The 22,281-nt window shown below is 41.8% G+C and overlaps 1 protein-coding gene across 3 annotated transcripts in view; it reads left to right on the top strand.

Annotated features, from left to right (window-relative positions):
• The window catches only part of invs (inversin), a 182,774-nt gene that overhangs the window by 154,651 nt on the left and 5,842 nt on the right, over window positions 1-22,281 (top strand). For 2 of the 3 annotated variants that reach the window (XM_033043058.1, XM_033043043.1), the window contains exons 16-18: window positions 11,809-12,044; window positions 12,337-12,417; window positions 21,478-21,597. In XM_033043058.1, coding sequence (XP_032898949.1) covers window positions 11,809-12,044; window positions 12,337-12,417; window positions 21,478-21,597 — 437 coding nt within the window. The remainder of the gene's footprint in view (window positions 1-11,808; window positions 12,045-12,336; window positions 12,418-21,477; window positions 21,598-22,281) is intronic. The other variant, XM_033043051.1, reaches the window with a different exon arrangement.

Genomic DNA, 22,281 nt, shown 5'->3' with positions numbered 1-22,281 from the left:
TAGACCCAAGACACAACATAATTTACATAAACATCCATCACATTGCTGTGATGGAAGGCCAAAAAAACTTCTCTCTCCACTGCACTCTCCCCCCCGATGTCAGGGTCAAAGTCAAAGTCAAAGCCCCCGGCGGGCGATGGCGATTGTCCCGTGGCCATTAAAGCCACGCCGGGTGATGCAAGGTCGCGCACCGGGTCTTGGTGTTAGAGCCCCCGGCGCGCGCTCGCAACCCCGCGACCATTCCAAGCCGCGCGGGGCGATGGTGTAAGGCCCCGCTCCAGGTGCTCTTCAACCCCGCAACTCGGGCGGGAGAAGTCGCCGCTGCGGAAGCCCCGAAAAGCGGTCTCCCTCCAGGGACCCGCGGGCTCCCGGTGCCGTCCGCCAAACCCGCAGTTGCAGCCACCGAAACTCCGGGGGTCGGGTCGCAGCAGCGTCCACCACAGCTCCACCCGCTCTGGACTCGGCCAGCTCCGCGACGGTGAGGTGAGTAGTCGGCACCACAGCCCCCGGTCTTCCTGTTGGAGGCCGCTCCTCGTTGCAGCCCCAACGACAACGGAGACCCGACAAAGAAAAGGTCGGGTCTCCCGTGCAGGGAGAGATTTAAAAGTTACCCCCAACCCCCCCCACCCACACCACCCCCACCCCCCCCACACACATACCCCAACAAAAATAACAAAAACTACATAAAAACATAGACATAAAATAATAAAAACGCAGACGGACTGCAGAGGCCGCTGCTGACGGGAGTCGCGCCGCCTACCGGAAAGGGCAGAGCTGTAGACATTGCACACGGAGAACATGTCGCACAAATCTGATTGAGGTTTTTTGAAGATGTAACCAAACAGGTTGATGAGGGCAAAGCTGTAGATGTATATATGGATTAAATTAAGGCTGTTCTGGAAGGTTAGATTGCATAGGATCCAGGGAGAGCTAGCTGTCTGGATAGAAATTTGACTTCATGGAAGGAAGCAGAGGGTGATGGTGGAAGGATATTTTTCAGACTGGAGGCCTGTGACCAGTAGTGTGCCTCAGGGTTCGGCGTTGGGCCCATTGCTGTTTATCATTTATATCAATGATTTGGATGAGAACATACAAGGCATGATTTGCAAGTTTGCAGATGACACTAAAGTGGGTGGTATTGCAGAGAGTGAAGATGGTCGTCAAAAATTGCAGCAGGATCTTCAAGTCGGAGCTCTTCTTCAGACTGCTGATAGGTCCCGATCCAAAAAATCGCCTATCTGTGTTCTCCAAAGATGCTGCCTGACCCACTGAGTTTTGTAAACCAGCATCTGCAGTTCCTTGTGACTGCAAATCATACAGTACATGAGTACAACAAGTAGAGCAAAATGGAAAATAAACAGAGTGCAGAATATTGGGCTACAGTGTAAACGCAAGTTTAAAAAAGTTCAATGGCTGCAGTGAGATAGATTGGAAGATCAGGACTACATCCTTAGCATATGAGAGGTCCATTCATAAGTCTGATAACTGGGGAAAATGCTGTTATCAATTTGATGGTACATGCGTTCAAGCTTTTGTATCTTCTGCCTGACTGAAAAGGAGAGAAGAGAAAATAACGAGTGGTCCTTGATTATTCTGGATACTTTCCAAAGGCAGCTTGAAGTGTACATGGAATCGATGGGGGAGAGGCTGGTTTGCATGATGGCCCGGGGCTGCTTCATGACTCTCCGCTAAAAGATTGTGTTTCTTTCAGTTTTACTAAAGAACACTGGCGTTTGCCTTGACTTGAGGCAGTTTTATATTGAAGTCTTTTATTAATTCACAATGGAACCTGTCATGTTGAGTGTGGTATGTTGGAAAAGGTCATTATCCTCCACAGTGCATTAATATTATTAGACGTACAAATAGTAGATATGAAGATGAAAAACTAGTAAGAGGGTTTGGCTTTTTCATAGCCCACTGGAAGGATTGGATGAAGGTGTTTACATTTGTATGCCCCTGCAGACAATAGGTGCAGGAGTAGGCAATTTAAGAGAGAGTCAGATAGAGCTCTCGGGGCTAGTGGAATCAAGGGATATGGGGAGAAGGCAGGCACGGGTTATTGATTGGGGACGATCAGCCATGATCACAATGAATGGCGGTGCTGGCTCAAAGGGCCGAATGGCCTCCTCCTGCACCTATTTTCTATGTTTCTATTCGGCCCTTCGAGCCAGCACCGCCATTCGGCCATTCAATGTGATCATGGCTGATCATCCCCAATCAGTACCCCCCGTTCCTGCCTTCTCCCCATATCTGCTGACTCTGCTATCTTTAAGAGCCCTATCTAGCTCTCTCTTGAAAGTATCCAGAGAACCGGCCTCCACCGCCCTCTGAAGCAGAGAATTCCACAGACTCAGTGGCTCTGTGTGAAAAAGTGTTTCCTCATCTCGGTTCTAAATGGCTTACCACTTATTCTTAAACAGTGGCCCCTGGTTCTGGACTCCCCCAACATCGGAAACATAGGACTAATGAGTGTCATCGAGCTGGTGTGTATAATAGCACTGCACAGCATGTTTCATATCTCATATTGTACATTTAGGAAGTTTATTTTAGCCTCTCTTTTGGTTAATTATAAATGTAGCCATCTAGGGCTTTATTAATAAAGTGGTTGAGCTACTTGTTTAAGGTCACTGGTTGATTTTCTTTTCTGTTCCCTGCTGTTTCCCTGACCACTGGTTTAAAAAATAAGAACTTGGGAATGAACAAATGTAACTTTAATCACAGTGGCCTTGTAAGGTATGGTCCATGATAGGCAAGCTTGTCACACTGCTCAATGCACGCTAGAAAGCAAAATAAGCAACAGAAAGACACCCAGAACATCATTATGCTGCCTTGGCTAAAGATTGCAGACCAAACCCTTCATATTTCCCAAACTGTACATGTGGAAACTGATTGCCAGTAACAGGAGTAGTCATTCTTGAATGCGGAAGATAATCATAAATAATTATTGATATAGAAGCCTGCAGCTTCTACATCTGGAAATATGTTGCTAAGAGCAGCCTGCAGAATTGATCTCTAAGCAGACTGCCAAAATCAGTTTCAATGGCAAGGAAAGCATGCTAAAAGACAATTAGAGAAAGCCCTGAGGAGTGGAATTTGTGTCTTGTGTGAGGGGAGGAGTCATTCATATAGCATAATTGATCTCCAAAAGGGAACAAAAAACAGCAGGTTGCTGAAAAGGATTAGGACATTTATAAAAAATAGAAATCATGGCAGGAAAGCATTTAAAAAACGATTCAGTCAGCAGGAAGCTCCAGAGAATGGAACTGCCCAGTGGGGAAGGAAGAGGTTGACAGGAATAGCTTTCAAAATTGATCTTCAAAAGAGGAAAAATGTGGTAAGTTGCCAAAACAGTCAAGAAGTTTTAAGAATATAAATCATGGTGGCGAAAGCAATTCAAAGGGCGCTGAGTTGAAATAGCCTAGGAAGTCCTTGGTGGAGGAATAGATCCCAAAAGGCATGGAGATGGCAAAACAATCTCCAGGATCAATCTCTCATATGGCACATCACTCAACAAATTTACGTGGAAGTATTTATTTAAACATTGTGAAGGACCACTGTAGCATGAGAGGAGGAAAGTGTTCTAGACTTTGGTGTGCAATATGAAAGTTGGGAATGTCCTTGCAGCTACAGTGTTGTCTGTATATTCTTTCTCTATTTATTGAGATGAATCTATGAAGTTGAGCAGCAGCATCCAGAGGTAGAAATGGTTAACTGTAGGAGTGATGAGGCACCATAAAGCTGATGAACAGCATGTGCAGCAAATTTAACATACCATTATATTCGTATTTGTATATTTTATTTAATTCCTTCTGTAAAATTCCTTAAAAATATAGACATTTAAAGTTTTATTGATCAACTGATACAGTAAATGTTTAGGAGTTGCCGAATAATTGTTTTATTTCTCTCCTTCCTTTGTTCTTCCTGTTTTCCTGAGTAAAAAATTATTACAGATGATGGCAATATTTAAGTCTGAATAAGGGTTCCGACCCGAAACATCACCTGTTCCTTTTTTCCAGAGATGCTGTCTGACTCACTGAGTTGCTCCAGCATTTTGTATCTATCTTTGGCAATATTTAAGTTGGATTTCATTTTTTTACAAGCACTATAGTCTAACCATGACAATTAATAGCAATAGAAGCTATGGACTGAACTTTTTACTGCCTTCCCTCACAGTGGGAAATGTGATTCTGCTGTGGGGGGACGTTCATGTTCAATTCTATAGTGTGTTGTGTTGTGTCTTTTCTTTTTTATTTTGTATGGATGTATGGAAATCCAATTTCTTCTATGTACAGCACTTTGGTTTCAACAGGAGTTGATTTAAATGTGCTATATAAATAAAAATTACTTACATACATACATACATACTAATAGAATTAAGAGGAAAGCATGCAACTGTTCAATAATTATATTCTGCTGAAGAGGGCAATTGGGAGAATTATAAATCAAAATAATGACTGCATGATCAAAATTCAGACTGCATCGCAAGTCACAATGGATGTTTTCAAATATATAACTCCAATTATCTGCTATTCCGTTGTTCAGAATTGATATCAGGCTCACCAGATTCCGATTCTCACACTCCCTTTAAAGAGGCTCTGCTTTTTGGACTCTAATCTAATTTGCCAGGACCCTGTTTTCCTCCTTTAAACATACTTAGGTCCCATTTGCTATGCTGTTTTGAAAAAGATTGGGCCCCATTATCCACACCCCTTTTAAACTCATTGCGAAGGGGGTTCGCTCAGTTTTAGAATACTTGCCCACATTTTCCAATCTTTCCTTGAACTAGGCCTGCCCCATCTTATTAATTATTTATCCTCCAACACCATCTTGTGAAATCAGCACCCCTCCAATTCTGGCCTTTCAACTGCTCCCAAACTTCATCACTTCACTTTGTCGGTTTTGCTCTCAGCTGCCATGGTCCTAAGCGCTGGTAGGAATTCCTACCTTAACCATCTTTGTCCTCCTAACAGTATCCTACTTAGGATCTACCATTAGAACTAACTGGTTGGAACAAGCCTGTGGTGATTTGCCCTGATGGACTCCTTTCAAAGAATTTGGAATATTTTGTACGTTAAAGATGCTTTATAAATGATGATAGTAGTAGAAGTTACACAATAAGTTATTAGATTTTCCAATTAATTCACACCATTATTGTGGAAATACCAAAATATGTGGAACAGCCATCGTAGTGCAAAGTCTGTAGTGGTTCGGTGTTGAGGTAGGGTTATGGTTAAAGTTGTGCAGTGCCGTTCAAGAACCAGATGATTGATGGGAAAAAGCTGATATTTAACATGGAGGTAATGCTTTCAGGGTCTTGTACCTTATTCCCGATGGTAGCAATGTGAAGAGAGCATGGCCAGAGTGATGTGTATCTTTGATAATCTTGGATGCTGCCTTGAGTCAATGCTTCCTGTAGATCCCTTCAATGGTTGGGAGGTCAGTACCCGTGATGGAGCAGGCAACATCCACCACTTTCTGCAGCCTCCTTCATTCCTGATTGATCAAATTACTGAACCAATCTTTTGCACCAAAGTGCTTGGTCTAGAACAGATCATCAGAGATGTGTAAGCCTAGAAACTTAAAGCTAGTGACTCTTTCCACCGCTATCCAACCAATGCAAATAGGTGCATGGTCGATCAGCATTCAGGGAATTCATTTCCCAGCCAGCGAGGGAAGGGTGGAGATATCAACAGAGATGAGGGGGGGGGGATCTCATTGAAACCGGATAATGAAAGGTCTAGTTATAGTGGATGTGGAAAGGATGTTTCCAGTAATGGGAGAGTCTAGAACTAAAGACAGAATAAAAGGATATACCTTCAGAATGAAGATGAGGAGGAAGTCACTTAGCCAGGGGGTGTTGAATCTGAGGAATTCATTGCGACAGATGGCTGTGGAGGTCATTGGGTGTTTTTAAAGCAGAGATTGATAGATTCTTGATTAGTAAGTGTAGGAAGGTATAGGAGCCGGTGTACTGTAAAGTTCAGGTACAGGAACAGCTTCTTCCTAACAACCATCAGGTAATTAAAGACTACAACCTCCAAATAATCTCCAAACTACATAGACTTGGGAGGCAATGTCTTTGTCTTTGCGCTATTATTGTGTTTTGTATCTACACATATATAGATGTGTATATATATATGTATATATATACAAAACACAATAATAGCGCAAAGACAAAATTATTGCCTCCCAACTCTATGTAGTTTGGAGATTATTTGGAGGTTGTAGTCTTTAATTACCTGATGGTTGTTAGGAAGAAGCTAATATATATATATATATGTAGATACAAAATGTGTGTGTGTATATATATATATATGTGTGTGTGTGTGTATATATATATGTATATATATGTGTGTGTGTATATATATGTATATATATGTGTATATATATGTATATATATGTATATATGTTTATTTTATATTATGTGTTTCTGTCTGTATGTATGTATATTCTGTGTTTTTTGGTATGTTCTTCTCTTTTGTCTTCTGTTGTCTCTCTGTTGTGTCTTACTCTCTTGTCTCTCTCTCGGTCTCTCTATCTGTGTCCTCTCTTCTCTCTATCTCTGTGTCTATCTCTATCTCTCTCTCTGTCTATTGTGTATTTATCTATATTCTCTATCCTCTCTCTCTCTTTCTCTCATCTTCATCTCCTTCTCTATCTCTCTCTCTATCTCTCTTTATCTGTGTGTTCTCTTCTCGTGTGGTCTCTCTCCTGTCTCTGTTAGTCTTCTATGTGTGTGTGTGTGTATGTTTTTTTTAAATTTGTTTTAAATCAGATGACCAAAACGCTTGATTAAAAGGATGCACAGTGGCACAGCTAATAGATGTGCTGCCTTACAGTGCCAGAGATCTGGGTTCAATCCTGACCTCAAGTGCTGTCTGTGAGGAGTTTACATGTTCTTCCTGCGACTACATGGGATTCCTCTGGGTTCTCCAGTTTCCTCCCACATCCTAAAGATGTGCGGGTTTGTGGATTAATTGGCTCCCTGTAAATTGCCATAATGTGTAGGGGGTGGATGTGAAAGTGGGATAGCATAAACTAGTGTGAATCGTCGGTGTGGTCTTGGTGGGCTGAAGAGCCTGTTTCCATGCTGTGTAAGATTATTTTTCGGGGAGACTTAGGATATAAAATGCTCACTTTGAATATGGCTAAATATGGACGAATGAAGCCATTCAGTATCAGGATCTCCCAGCTTGAAGAAGGATCCCAATCTGAAGTGTTGCCCATTCATTCCCTCCACAAGTCCCCCGAGTCACACCAGCACTTTCTGTTTTACACTAGATTCCAGCATCTGCACTCCCTTGTGTCTTTAGTATCAGTTCCTTTGCTTATAAAGAGCATAAGAATAGCCTATAATAAGTGGTGGGGAAATTATACAAGAAGGTTCTTGGGGAAAGGATTTATTCACATCTGGAAAAGCATAGGCTTAGTAGTGATGTTCATGCTTATCTCCCATATCAATAATCCAAGGATATCACTGGCATCCTCTCCAAAGAATTTGGTAAACCAGCATCAGGTTTGTTATTACATTTTGACTTATTAGAGATAGTCAGCTTTGATTTGTGCAGGGAAGGCTATGTCTTACAACTGATTTTATTGGAAAACATTTGCAAACTCAAACTGCCAGAATACATTTTGGTTTATGTACATCTAAGAATATGGGAATTGTGCTCATGCTTGGATATTATAATATTAGATGTAACTTTCTGTATGTTACATCTAAATGATGTGCAAATCGGATGGGAAATAAAGACAAGAACAGTTGAGGAATGGAAGCGGGTCTTATTCAGTTATTATGTTGTAGCCAGATGTAAAAAAAAGGATTCATTATTACCCATTGATAAATGTCTGCAGAGATTTCTGGACATTTGTTTCAAAATCACAGTACAACGGCTGTGCTTTTCAATTCATATTTTTAGATTAGTAGCAAGCAACACAAGGGAAATGATTGAAGTGGATATTTATTTCATACCGGACAGCTCCAGGGAGATCCTGTTATATGTTGTTTGATCTCTTTGGGCTAAAACTTTCAAGCATGTTATATACATTAGAAACTGTCCTGTCATGTTATCGTTCGTGAGGTTATTATTTTGCTGCTAAAAGTATTTACTTCATCTCAAAATTATCAATTCTGCTTAAGCTCTATCATTGCTGATTTTTCTTTACGGTGTTTAGAAAAACAACATATGTCATAGTTGGTCAAGGATTCAAATGTCAAATAGTGTAATTTTGTGTATTACTGTTCAGTTTAGCTCAGAGACACAGCATGGAAACAGACCCTTTGGCCCACCGAGTCAGCACCGACCAATGATCACCTGTACACTAGTGCTATCCTACACACTAGGGACAATGAACCTACAAACCTGCACGTGTCTGGAATGTGAGAGGAAACCAGATCACCCGGAGCAAACCCACATGGTCACAGGGAGAAAGTACAAACTCCATATAGACAGCACCCGTAGTCAGGATCTAACCTGGGTCCCTGGTGCTGTAATGGGCCTGTCATGTCATGTCAAGTCAAGTCAAGTCAAGAGAGTTTTATTGTCATGTGTCCCAGATAGGACAATGAAATTCTTGCTTGCTGCAGCACAACAGAATATGTAAACATAATACAGAACGGGAGGTAAATGTTCAGTGTGTCTACATACCATAGACCATGTATATACACATAAATAAATAAAGTGCAATAGGCTGTTATTGTTCAGAGTTTGTTTGATGTCGTGTTTAATAGCCTGACGGCCGTGGGGAAGAAGCTGTTCCTGAACCTGGATGTTCCAGATTTCAAGCTCCTGTACCTTCTTCCCGATGGCAATGGAGAGATGAGTGTGTGGCCAGGATGGTGTGGGTCTTTGATGATGTTGGCGGCCTTTTTGAGGCAGCGACTGCGATAGATCCCTTCGATGGTGGGGAGGTCAGAGCTGATGATGGACTGGGCAGTGGTCACAACTTTCTGCATTCTTTTCCGCTCCTGGACGTTCAAGTTGCCGAACCAAGCCACGATGTAACCAGTCAGTATGCTCTCTACTGTGCACCTGTAGAAGTTCGAGAGAGTCCACCTTGACATACCGACTCTCCGTAATCTTCTCAGGAAGTTGAGGCGCTGATTCACTTTCTTTATAATTGCATCAGTGTGCGGGGACCAGGAAAGATCTTCGGAAATATGCACGTCCAGGAATTTGAATTTCTTGACCCTTTCCACCAGCGTTGATATAAACGGGATTGTGGGTCCCTATCATACCCCTTCCAAAGTCCACAATCCGTTCCTTGGTTTTGCTGGTGTTGAGAGCCAGGTTGTTGTGCTGGCACCATTTGGTCAATCGTCGATCTCACTTCTATACTCTGACTCGTAACCATCAGTGATTCGTCCCACAACAGTGGTGTCATCGGCGAACTTGATGATGGAGTTCGCACTATGTCCGGCTACGCAGTCATGAATATAGAATGAGTACAGCCGGGGGCTGAACACGCAGCCTTGAGGTGCTCCCGTGCTGATTGTTATCGAGGATGACACATTTCCACCAATACAGACAGACTGGGGTCTGTGGATGTCGAGGATCCAATTGCAGAGGGATGCAGAGAGACCCAGATCTGAGAGCTTGGTAACCAGCTTGGAGGGGATGATGGTGTTAAATGCCGAGCTGTAGTAATTGAATAACAGCCTGACATATGAGTTTTTGTTGTCCAAGTGGTTCAGAGCGGAGAGCCCGTGAGATAGCATCCACCGTTGACCTGTTGTGGCAGTATGCGAACTGCAGTGGGTCGAGGTTCTTGTCGAGGTAGGAGTTGATATGCGCCATAATCAACCTCTCTTCATCACCTCAGACGTTAGTGTCACTGGCCTGTCCCACTTACACGATTTTTTTAGGCGACTACAGGAGACTATGAGGTTGCCGCGGTGTCGCCTGCATGGTGGTGAGTCGTTCCCGTATTCTCGTAAATAGTTGCGGCTTCATTCGGGTCGCCACTAATTTTTCAACGTGTTATCCTCGTTTCTAACATGTTGAAAAATTAGCAGCGACCAGAATTTTGACGCCATGGAGTGTAGGGAGAATTCTCGTGACGTAGGTGCAGTGGTAGTGGGTCGCCAGGGGGTCATAGGTTGTTGCCGGTGCTGACACCATTTGCTGAATTTCATTGGCTCATTGGGAAAAAAAAACGTAAACAGTAGTTTTCAAAACCGAGGATAACCCACCGGTAATGTTAATGTCCGCCAAGCTGCACAGCCGTGTATCTTTGGCTTCTTCTGCCGACCCCGTCTCCCCTTTCCCTCCTCCCCTCTTTTAAAGGACTTAAGTGACCCTTCCCGTACACTGTGCTTTCACCGTCTTAATTACAGCACCAACCTTCCTGTTCATCGTGGTGTGTGTCTGTATCACATTGGCTTTGCACCATGTGAATCTCACTCAGACAGTGCTCTCCCTCTCACCCCCCCCCCGCTTGCCCTGTCCCCCGCCTGCACAACTGGCTGGTGAAGGAAGCTATGTGTGTGTGTGTGTGTGTGTGTGTGTGTGTGTGTGTGTGTGTGTGTGTGTGTATGTGTGTTCCATTGTGACAGTCGCCATTCCAGTCGCCGTTTTTTCAGCGACCTGCTACGACTTGATAGTTGCCAGCAGCCGCTTGAAAAATCGCCTGTGGGACAGGCCCATTAGGCCGCAACTCTACTGCTCCGCCACTGTGCTGCCCTAATCTTTGAAGTGGGTACAATACCTGGCAAGGTGAATTAGTTGTACTAATAATTTTGACGGTGAAGAAAAGTTTGAAAATGAAATTCCACTTTTAAACTTAAGATTGGGATAATCACTTTTGGAGAGAACAATAAAAAAAGTAACCTAATTTGAAAGTGAGATAGACCCTAATTGCTAACCCTGAGAGGAAATTATCTTTTTGTTCACTGAAAATCATGGTTGATGTACATTTCGAGATGTAGTTCATTTTGTATCGGAAAATAATTTGCTAAATTTGTGAACCAATGTACTTCTTAAAATGTTATGTGAAGATGTGAAACTTTATTGATGTTGTAGGAAAACAAACCATGATATCGAAATATGTAGACTAAAAACATGCAATTAAATTGAATAATTCCTTTCTCAACGTGTAATTGCAACAAAATTTATAAATCTAAATTTTGGTTGAAACAGCGCGGAAACAGACCCCTCGACCCACCTCCTGCACTGATCAATGATCACTAGTGCTATTCTGCACACAAGCAACAATGTACAGAAGGCAATTAACCTGCATGCCTTTGGAATGTGGGTGGAAACCAGAACACCTGGATAAAACTCACATGGTCACAGGGAGAACATATAAACTCCATGGAGACAGCACCTGGGTCTCTGGCGCTGTGAGGCAGCAAATCCACTGCTACGAATCTGAGGAGCAACCTTTTCACACAGAGGTTAATGGGTATGTGGAATTAGTTAGAGGAGGAAGGGAGGCAGCAAATGATAACAATATTTTAAAAGACATTTGTACAGATACGTGGATAGGAAAGGTTTTGTGGGCTATGGGCAGATGGGGCACCTTGGTCAGCATGTACAAGCTGAGCCAAAGTGCCTGTTTCCATGCTGTATAATACCTTGACTCTATGAGGTGAGTATTGCACTCCTAACAACCTTGCATACAACGCGTAAAATATGGAAGAAAGTGCAAGAATTTTAGGTTTTGTGGAAGAACAAGGGAGAATTGATTACATTTCAGAGAGAATGGTAAAAATAGGATATTAATCTTTAGTAACTACCTTTTGGATGTCAAAGTATTTTCATAAAATGTACTGCCCTATGTTCTGAAGATTGTGCTTTTTTAAATTAGTTACAGGATACGTAAGGGGTTGCTCCTGCTCTTTCATTGGCGACGTCAGAATGGGGACAATGTTGATGAGATATGGAAGCAGGAGATGGCTGCCTTCACCATCCAAGTAGCCTGGAGGAGGTTTCTCAGTGGCAGTATCCAGAATGTTATTTCCTGCAAAAGCCACCAAACATTTAGCCCCGGGAATTCAAGTGTTAGGACAACGAAGCAGCAATCAGTATTAAAGCAAATTTATGGTAACTCGTTTTCAATATCTTCCTAATAAGGTTTGTTTATGCGTGCGATAGAAAGAGGGATTAAAAAGGACAGATTGAATCTCGTTAAAGTATTATCAGTATTCCTATTGGACGACGAATAACATCCTGAAAATTAAGCAACAGCTACACGCAGACATATTGATCTTATGTCATGCATAAATTAATATTGACCTGAGTAGCATTGTTAATTATTGTAATGTAGTGCATGCTATTTATAAAGCTTGTGGGGATTACACAAGGAATTAATTATTTGTTTCTGGTTAATTATCAGGGAAACCTCGGGAAGAAAAAGGACACAATTCACAACGATCGTTCCCTCTTAGAAACAGTCAAGTATCTGTCCGGAGAGCCTGTAAGTACTGAACGATATTTTGGATTGCCAGCCACTTCAGCAACACTACCTTTGAATAAATAGCAAGAGTGAAAATATTTATATTGTGGAATCATGGCAGCCACTAATCCAAAGTGAAAATCTGCATCAAACATTGGTGATTGGTATCAGTTAGTTTTAATCAGAAGATATTGCAAAAAATCTATCCTGATAAATTAATTGTTTTGTCATGACACCAGTATTAATACAAAAACAAAATGCTGCGGATGATAAAAAATAACAATAATGCTGGAAATATTCAGCAGGCCAGGCAGCATTGGGTGAGAGAAGAACAGATTTCATGATTTGGGTTGATCATAAGATTTGATGAAAGATCATTGACTGGGAAATGTTAACCCCACTGTTACTGCCTGACCTCCTGAATATTTGCAACATTTTTTATTTTCATTGCATTATTTACTGACACAGAGTCAGAGTTGTACAGCAGAGATACAGAAGTTTCCACCCATCATGCTGTGCAGATCATTGTACTATTCCATGCTGATCCCATTTACCTGCATTTGGTGCATGGCCTTCCATATTGTGGTGATACCTGGTGCCTTTCAGGATCATGATGCACCAGATCATTAACCAGCAGATGAAATGTAGTTTCTTTGGTAGGAAATCCTCTGCTTTTCTTTCAAGTGCAATGAAATTATATGTGTTATTAAACCAGTTTATTATATCATTGGAGTGATGCCAACCTCAACTCTCAATATAGCACCAATATAACATGTTCCTGTCTTGAGGTGAGACCAGAACCCACAACTGTATGACCCAGATGTAGGAGTTTATTAATGAACTGAAACCACCTCTGCCATATCGAGTCAATAAATAGTATAGCGTATGAAATGTGACAGTTCACTGTGTATTTATGTGGATAAAGAATCAGATCACTTTATCCAGGTTAGCTAAAGATGGTAACATATGGGCTGTGAGGAGATGCAGGGAGGCTGCAGTGGAAATTGAAAGGCTAAACAAATAGGCAAGGATATGGTGGGTCGAATATAATTTGGGGAAATTGTGATATCTTCAAGTTTGGTAGGGACATAAAGATAGGTGGAATATTTTTTTTTTAAATGGTGACCGATTGGAAGGGGCTGCTGTTCAGGGAGACCTGGTTAATATGGATAAATCTTTAAAAGTCAAATGCAAATTCAGCAACAATGGGGAAGGTAAACACTTTGTTAGTTTCTTTTGCACGAGAATTTGAGTGGAAGAATTGAGATGTCTATAAGACAGGCATTATACAGGGATTTGCTCAAGTTGATTGGAGCAGTTTGTTTGAAGAAAAAGGAACTTCCGGAAAGTGGGGTTTTTTAAAGAGTGTTCTGACCAGAGTCTGGAACCTGCATGCTCTTGTTAGAGTGAAGGGCAAAGCTGGTGGGTGTAGGGAAGCGTGGATGACAAAGGATCTGGTCAAGGATAAGAAGGAAGCATGGGGCAAATATAGGCTGCTGGGATCAGGTGTATCCCTGGAGGTGGTTGGGGAACTGAGCAAGCCATAAACATAGAAACATAGAAATGGGTGCAGGAGGAGGCCGTTCTGCCCTTCGAGCCAGCACTGCCATTCATTGTGATCATGGCTGATCATCCCCAATCAATAACCCGTGCCTGCCTTCTTCCCATATCCCTTGACTACACTAGCCCATAGAGTTCTATCTAACTCTCTCTTAAATCCATCCAGTGATTTGGCCTCCACTGCCCTCTGTGGCAGGGAATTCCATAAATTCACAACTCTCTGGGTGAAAAGGTTTTTTCTCACCTCAGTCTTAAATGGCCTCCCCTTTATTCTAAGACTGTGGCCCCTGGTTCTGGATTCACCCAACATTGGGAACATTTTTCCTGCATCTAGCTTGACCAGTCCTTTTATAATTTTATATGTTTCTATAAGATCCCCCTCATCCTTCTAAACTCCAGTGAATACAAGCCTAGTCTTTTCAATCTTTCCTCATATGACAGTCCCGCCATCCGAGGGATCAATCTCGTGAACCTACGCTGCACTGCCTCAATCACATGGATGTCCTTCCTCAAATTAGGAGACCAAAACTAATGGTCCAGATGTGGTCTTACCAGAGCCCTATACAACTGCAGAAGAACCTCTTGACTCCTATACTGAAACCCTCTTGTTATGAAGGCCAACATTCCATTAGCTTTCTTCACTGCCTGCTGTACCTGCACACCAACTTTCAGTGACCGGTGTACAAGGACACCCAGGTCTCGCTGTACCTCCCCCTTACCTAACCTAACCCCATTGAGATAATAATCTGCCCCCTTGCTTTTGCCACCAAAGTGGATAACCTCACATTTATCTATATTATATTGCATCTGCCACGCATCTGCCCACTCACTCAACCTGTCCAGGTCACCCTGCAACCACCTAACATCCTCTTCACAGTTCACACTGCCACCCAGCTTTGTGTCATCCACAAACTTGCTAGTGTTGCTCCTAATTCTCTCTTCAAAATCATTAATATATATGGTAAACAGTTGCGGCCCCAACACCGAACCTTGCAGCACTCCACTCGCCACTGCCTGCCATTCTGAAAAGGATCCGTTCACTCCTACTCTTTGCTTCCGGTTTGCCAACCAATTTTCTATCCATGTCAACACCCTATCCCCAATACCATGTGCTCTAATTTTAGTCACCAGTCTCCTGTGCGGGTCCTTATCAAAGGCTTTCTGAAAGTCTAGATACACTACATCCACTGGCACCCCTTCATCCATTTTACTTGTCACATCCTCAAAAAATTCCAGAAGATTAGTCAAGCATGATTTCCCTTTCATAAATCCATGCTGACTTGGACTAATCCTTTTACTGCTATCCAAATGCCCCATTATTACCTCTTTAATAATTGACTCCAGCATCTTTCCCACCACCGAAGTCAGGCTAACTGGTCTGTAATTTCCCGTTTTCTCTCTCGCTCCTTTCTTGAGAAGTGGGATAACATTATCTAACCTCCAATCCACAGGAACCGATCCTGAATCTATTGAACATTGGAAAATGATCACCAATGCGTCCACTATTTCTAGAGCCACCTCCCTGAGGACCCTGGGATGCAGACCATCAGGCCCAGAGGATTTATCTTCCTTCAGTCCCATTAGCCTACCCAATACTATTTCTCGCCTAATGAAAATGTATTTCAGTTTCTCGATCCCCTTAGATCCTCTGTCCTCTAGTACTTCTGTTAGCATTCATAGCAAAAGGATTTGAGTATAGGAGCAGGGAGGTTCTACTGCAGTTGTACAGGGTCTTGGTGAGACCACACCTGGAGTATTGCGTACAGTTTTGGTCTCCTAATCTGAGGAAAGACATTCTTGCCATAGAGGGAGTACAGAGAAGGTTCACCAGACTGATTCCTGGGATGGCAGGACTTTCATATGAAGAAAGACTGGATAGACTCGGCTTGTACACGCTAGAATTTAGAAGATTGAGGGGGGATCTTATAGAAACTTACAAAATTCTTAAGGGGTTGGACAGGCTAGATGCAGGAAGATTATTCCTGATGTTGGGGAAGTCCAGAACTAGGGGTCACAGTTTAAGGATAAGAGGGAAGTCTTTTAGGACCGAGATGAGAAAATATTTTTTTACACAGAGAGTGGTGAATCTCTGGAATTCTCTGCCACAGAAGGTAGTTGAGGCCAGTTCATTGGCTATATTTAAGAGAGAGTTAGATGTGGCCCTTGTGGCTAAAGGGTTCAGGGGGTGTGGAGAGAAGGCAGGGATGGGATACTGAGTTGGATAATCAGCCATGATCATATCGAATGGCGGTGGAGGCTCGAAGGGCCGAATGGCCTACTCCTGCACCTATTTTCTATGTTTCTGGGAGATTGTTTGTGTCTTCCCTAGTGAAGACAGATCCGAAGTACCTATTCAACTCTTCTGCCATTTCCTTGTTCCCCATAATAATTTCACCCATGTCTGCCTTCAAGGGACCCACATTTGACTTTGCTATTCATTTTCCCTTAACATATCTAAAGAAGCTTTTACTGTCCTTCTTTATATTCCTGGCCAGCTTCCCCTCATACTTCATCTTTTCAGCCCGTATTGCTCGTTTTGTTTCCTTCTGTTGTCCTATGAAAGTTTCCCAATCCTCTGGCTTCCGGCTACTCTTTGCTGTGTTATACATCTTTTCTTTTAGTATTATTCTATCCCTAACTTCTCTTGTTAGCCACGGTTGCCTCCTACTTCCCTTAGAATCTTTCTTCCTTAAGATAAATCAGGTGGGCGAAAATGGGACAGGAGATAGCTCTGACAGATAATATTAAGGATAATCCCAAGAGATTTTATAAATATATTAATGGGAAAAAGAGAGAGAATGGGGCCCCTGACTATTAATACATGTGTGAATCCACAGTATTTGGGCAAGGTCCTTAATGAGTACTCTTTTGTTCTGTGGAGAAAAACATGACGACCAGTAAACTGTGGGCAGTCTATGGATGTTTCTTGAGGGCATTCAGTATTACGGTCGAGGAAATGCTGAAGGTCCGAAGTTCGAACGCATATGAAATCTCCCAGTCCTGACTAGATATATCCAAGGACTTTGGGAAGCAAGAAAGGAAATTGCAGAGGAGATCGATGTAATTAGGCATAGCACTCCACGGATTTTGTGATTAAATGATCATTGTTAAGAGGAGAAGGAGGCCGATCCGCCACTTGCAGGGTTTTTGAGTTAGATCAAGACCGATCTTTTAGGTCTGTGCCATTTTCTGCACTAACTGCATAATCCCTTCACGCCTTGCATGTTTAAAAATCCATTGCCGTATCTTGTATATACTCCGCAACAGAGTCTCCACCGCCTTCTACACTAGAGCATACCAATAAATGAACATTTTCTGTTTGAAGAAACGTCTTCTTACCTCTATTCTGAATAGCTAACCTTTTAGTTTGAGACTCACCCCCTGTTTCCAGACCTCCCAGCCTGGATAAAAATCAATTCCACATTTACTCTGTCAAACCCAGAAGGAAATTGCATATTTCAATGGGAACATTTCTCTGAGCATTGCTTAATTTCTTTTTATGTGACCAACCTGCTTTTCCAAGAATATCTCGTGAATCAAAGCTGTATTCCCTCTATTGCAAGCTTTTCATTCCTTCGGTAGAAAGATCAAATTGGAGCGTAATATTCTGCATGTGGTCTCAGCAGGGCCTAAATAATTGTAGCTAGGCTTTTCAACTTTTGCATCCAAATCATCATTCACCGTCTATTTAAATACAACTCCAAAAAAATTCCAGATCGCTCTGAACATAACATTTCGGAGGAAATATATTTCAGTTGGGTGAAAGTGGCAACATTCTATATCGTTCTATATCATTCTATATCACTGCAATTTGAAAATTAAAAAGGATCTCATAGAAACATATAATATTCTTAAGGGATTGGACAGGCTAGATGCAGGAAAAATGTTCCCGATGTTGGGGGAGTCCAGAACCAGGGGTCACAGTTTAAGAATAAGGGGTAGGCCATTTAGGACTGAGATGAGGAAAAACGTTTTCACCCAGAAAGTTGTGAATTTGTTGAATTCTCTGCCACAGAAGGCAGTGGAGGCCAATTCACTGGATGTTTTCAAAAGAGAGTTAGATATAGCTCTTTGGGCTAACAAAATCGAGGGATATGGGGAGAAAGTAGGAACGGGGCACTGATTTAGGATGATCAGCCATGATCATGTTGAATGGCAGTGCTGGCTGGCTCAAAGGGCTGAATGGCCTCCTCCTGCGCCTATTTGCTATGTTTAAAATGAAATTCTTACTGTTGTTTTCAATGGCCAACAAGCAGACACTGAGATCACTAATTTAATATTTACTTGCTCAATATTTATACTGGGAAGTTTTGTACTTGTTTCCTAATACATATTCACCGTTCCACAAAGGAAAATTTTGATTTCATTCTGATTCAGTTGGGCTTTAAATATTTGATTTAAATAGTGAAACATTCAATAATAATCAGTTTGCAGTACAGGTATTAGAAAATATAAGGGCAAGCTAATCTGCTCTGCTCTGCACCAAGCTGTCATTACCTTCAGGTGTTAATAAGGCCACTAATGAAAGACTAAAGAGAAGCTACACATTGTATTTAATAGCAGATGCCATTTATACAGCAATTAGATTTTCTCATTTCTGCTTAACGGTTTCAAACCCCCCAGGGTGTCCTGGCGATCGCTTTCCCTTTGCCGTTCAATTGATACTGCTGCTAGGATTGAAACATATTCCCTCGATGCACTGGGGCAACAAATCAGATTAGTTGATTCATAAGTCCAATTTATGATTAATTATTACTTTGCATGTAAGTGCTAAAGGGGAAGAATGCTATCCAACTATTTGTTTTAAATGGGTAGTGTTTTAAGTTTGTGTAACTGAAAGCAGCAAAGTACAACTTGTGTCATATTTGTTTATCACGTGGGAGATGGTACCTTGACATTTTGTTTTGGTAACTTAATTGTGGGCATGCTTCCTGCTAAAAACATTTCTGGGTTGATAGATCAGTCAATTTAATTAGTTTCAAAATTCTGCAGTCCCATAACAAAGATAAAATACTCCATATGCTAGCAATCTGAACTAAAATAGGACTTGTTCAGAAGGCAAAACAGCATCTGTTTTTACTGTGTTTTTACTGTGAAGAAAAGCATGAAGGCGAGGGAACTTGGGACAGTTAATGGAGATGTCTTGAGGACAGCCTGTGTTATGATTGAGGAGGTGCTGGGAGTGCTATGGTATATGAAGATAGATACATCTTCCGGGCCTGATCAGCTATATCCAGGATGCTGTGGGAAGATAGAGAAGAAATTATGAGAGCACTTGCTGAGATATATGAAAGACCAATAGACATGGGTGAGGTGCTGGATGACTGGAGCTAATGTTGTACCTCTGTCTAAGGGTGCAAGGAAAAGCCTACGAATTATAGACCAGTGAGCCTAACATCTGTGGTAGATAAGTTACGAGAGAATTCTAGGGAGTGATATATGCATTTGGAGAGACGGGCTAATTCAGAATAGTCAGCATATTTATGTCTGTGGGAGATTGTGTTTTTTGAAGACATAACCAAGAAAGTTGTCAAAGGCAAGGCCATACTCGTTGTCTATATGGCCTTTAATAAGACTCCATTGCTAGGCTGCTCTGGAAGTTTAGATTGTGCGGGACTCAGGGAAAGCTAGCTGACAGGACAGAGAATTAGCTTCATGGAAGCAAGCAGAGGGTGATGGTGGAAGTATGTTTTTGGGACTGGAGACCTGCGAGCAGTGATGCTGGGCCCATTGCCGATTGTGATTTATATCAACAGTTTGGATGGAAATGTAAAAGGCATGATTAGTAAATTGCAGATGACACCGAAGTAGGTGGTATTGTAGACATATCAAAAATTGCCAGCAGGATCTTAATCAGCGGTACAGGTGGACTGAGGAATGTCTAATGGAGTTTAATGCAGGTAATTGCATAGGTGTTGCATTTTGGGAAGTCAAATCAAGGCAGGATCTGCACAATAAATGGCAAGGCCCTGGCGGGTGTTGTAAAACAGAGGGTTCTAGGAGGACAATGATGTAGTTCCCGGATAGTGGCATCACAGATACGGTGATGAAGACGACCTTTTGGTACATAGGCCTTCATTAGTTAGTATATTGAGTATGGAAATTGGGACGTTATGTTACAGTTGTACATGATGTTGGTGAGGGTGCATGTGGAGTACTCTGTTCAGTTTTGGTCTCCCTGCTATAGGAAGGATGTCACTAAGCTGAAATTAGTGCACAGAAGATTTATTAGGAGATTGCCAGAAATCGAGGTCTGAGCTAGGAAAATTGGACTATTTCATGGAATGCACGATGGGTGTATAAAATCGTGAGGGGGATAGGGTGTATGCGGAGTCTTTTCCCCAGGGAGGGGAGGAATCAACAACCAGAACAGTGTTGGAAGTCCGACACTTGCCTTGTAACTGTTTTTTCTCTATATATATATATGCATAGCAGCATGAATTATAATCTGATTTCCATACATGAATATACTAAGGTCATTCATGTGCTGCACTTGTTAGATCCTGGCTCTACTATGGAATGTAATTAGTAATGTAATTTAGCCTAAACTTATTCATACCTAATCCAATTTAAAGCATAAGTGTAAGTTAAAAGACTTGCTACAGTATGCACCAGATTGCACAATTTCAAGTTGAAAAATGCAAAAGCTCCCTACCGTGGGAGCGGTGACACCCCCGACACCCCCCCCCCCCCCCGGGTCACTACACTCGGGCTTGGTCGCAGTGCTTCATTGCAATTTCTTACTTTTTACTCTCACCCAATGTTGGCAGTCCTGTATGACAGCATTTAAAAGACACTTGGACAGGTGCATGGAAAAGAAAGGTTTGGAGGGATATGAGCCAAACGCATGCAAATGGGAGTAGTTTAGATGCACTCTGGGTCAGAGTGGATGAATTACATAGAAACATAGAAAATAGGTGCAGGAGTAGGCCATTCGGCCCTTCGAGCCTGCACCGCCATTCAATATGATCATGGCTGATCATCCAACTTAGTATCCTGGACCTGAATTGGGGTGAAGGGCCTGTTTCCGTGCTGTATGACTGTGAGAAAATTCTGCCTGGCCTGTTGTACAAAAGAAATAGGAGTGAGTGTGGGCTATAAGGTGTTTGACAGACCTGTTATAATTTTTTGAGTTTCTGCATGAGGATGCTAATGTAATAGGATGTCTTAGAGCTTCTATTCTTGTCTTAATTCTTTTAACATTCAAAATGTAAAGGAATATTATTGTTCCTACAGAAGTATTATGTAAATAAGTACTATTCTGTATTAACAATATCATTTTTTGATTTTCTATTATTGACTCGAAGCTTATAAAAGCTATAAATTACTATTGCTGTTATCATAGGAAGATTAGATTCAGGATAGCGTTAATTTATAAAGTAAAAATATGAATGATTCGAAAATCTAAATGTTTTACAATATTTACAGGTGTAAATATTTGTTTAGTTATTGGGGAAAGAGAAAAAGTTAAATGTATGATGAGAATAGAATTTGATCAAATCCTCACCTTGTACTGTACAGCTGGGCCCCCTGTGAAAGGTGTGTTTCGAAGAGTCAGATCAGCATGCAGTACATCCCTCAGTTCCAGGAATCATTCCCAGGTTATGTTTGGCTTGACTTCCTTCAGTGGGAATTCCTACTGTAAGTACTGATTTTTGGATGAAAACATCTTTAGGGTTATTTTTTGGTAGCCATACAAAGCAACGCATATTTAGAACTCTGGTCATAGAAGGTGGATATCAGATATTTTCTGAGTCTATGGGCTGATAATAACGTGAACATTCTCCAGGATTTCAACCGATTTACTTTTTAGAATAGAATAGTCGCTTTGCATGTGGTTTTAAAATGATGAAGGGGTTGGTACTGAGAGACTCCAGCTGGATGATGAATTTTTGATCCTATAAACACTTCACCTTTGGAATATGCATTACACGGCTGATTGGGTGCACCTACAACACTTAGAACTCTCACATTTCTCACTGACTCCACCCCCCTTCAATTTTTTAAGCTGAATCTGATTATCTTTAGTTTTAACATTCAATTCATCTTTCATCAAGCTTCTGGACTAGAGACTTGTCATGTCCTCATAAAGCTACCTACTTTCATAATAATAACAGAAAAAGCTGGCAACATTCAGCAGGCAACATCTGTAGAAAGAAACGAGGTTATGTGATTTGTTGTTGGTTTTGAAAACCTGTCATATGTGATATGTATTGAGCAAATCAGAAAGAGAGTCGCCAATATCAAATTATAAGGCACAGATCGTTATGTAGCAATGGCAGAATTGCATTGTTGCTTGTCTCTCTTCTTCAATTCGAGCATGTG

The sequence above is a fragment of the Amblyraja radiata genome, chromosome 2 (genome assembly GCF_010909765.2).
Source record: "Amblyraja radiata isolate CabotCenter1 chromosome 2, sAmbRad1.1.pri, whole genome shotgun sequence".
Lineage (NCBI taxonomy): Eukaryota > Metazoa > Chordata > Chondrichthyes > Rajiformes > Rajidae > Amblyraja > Amblyraja radiata.
This window is presented reverse-complemented; position numbering and strand designations above follow the sequence as displayed.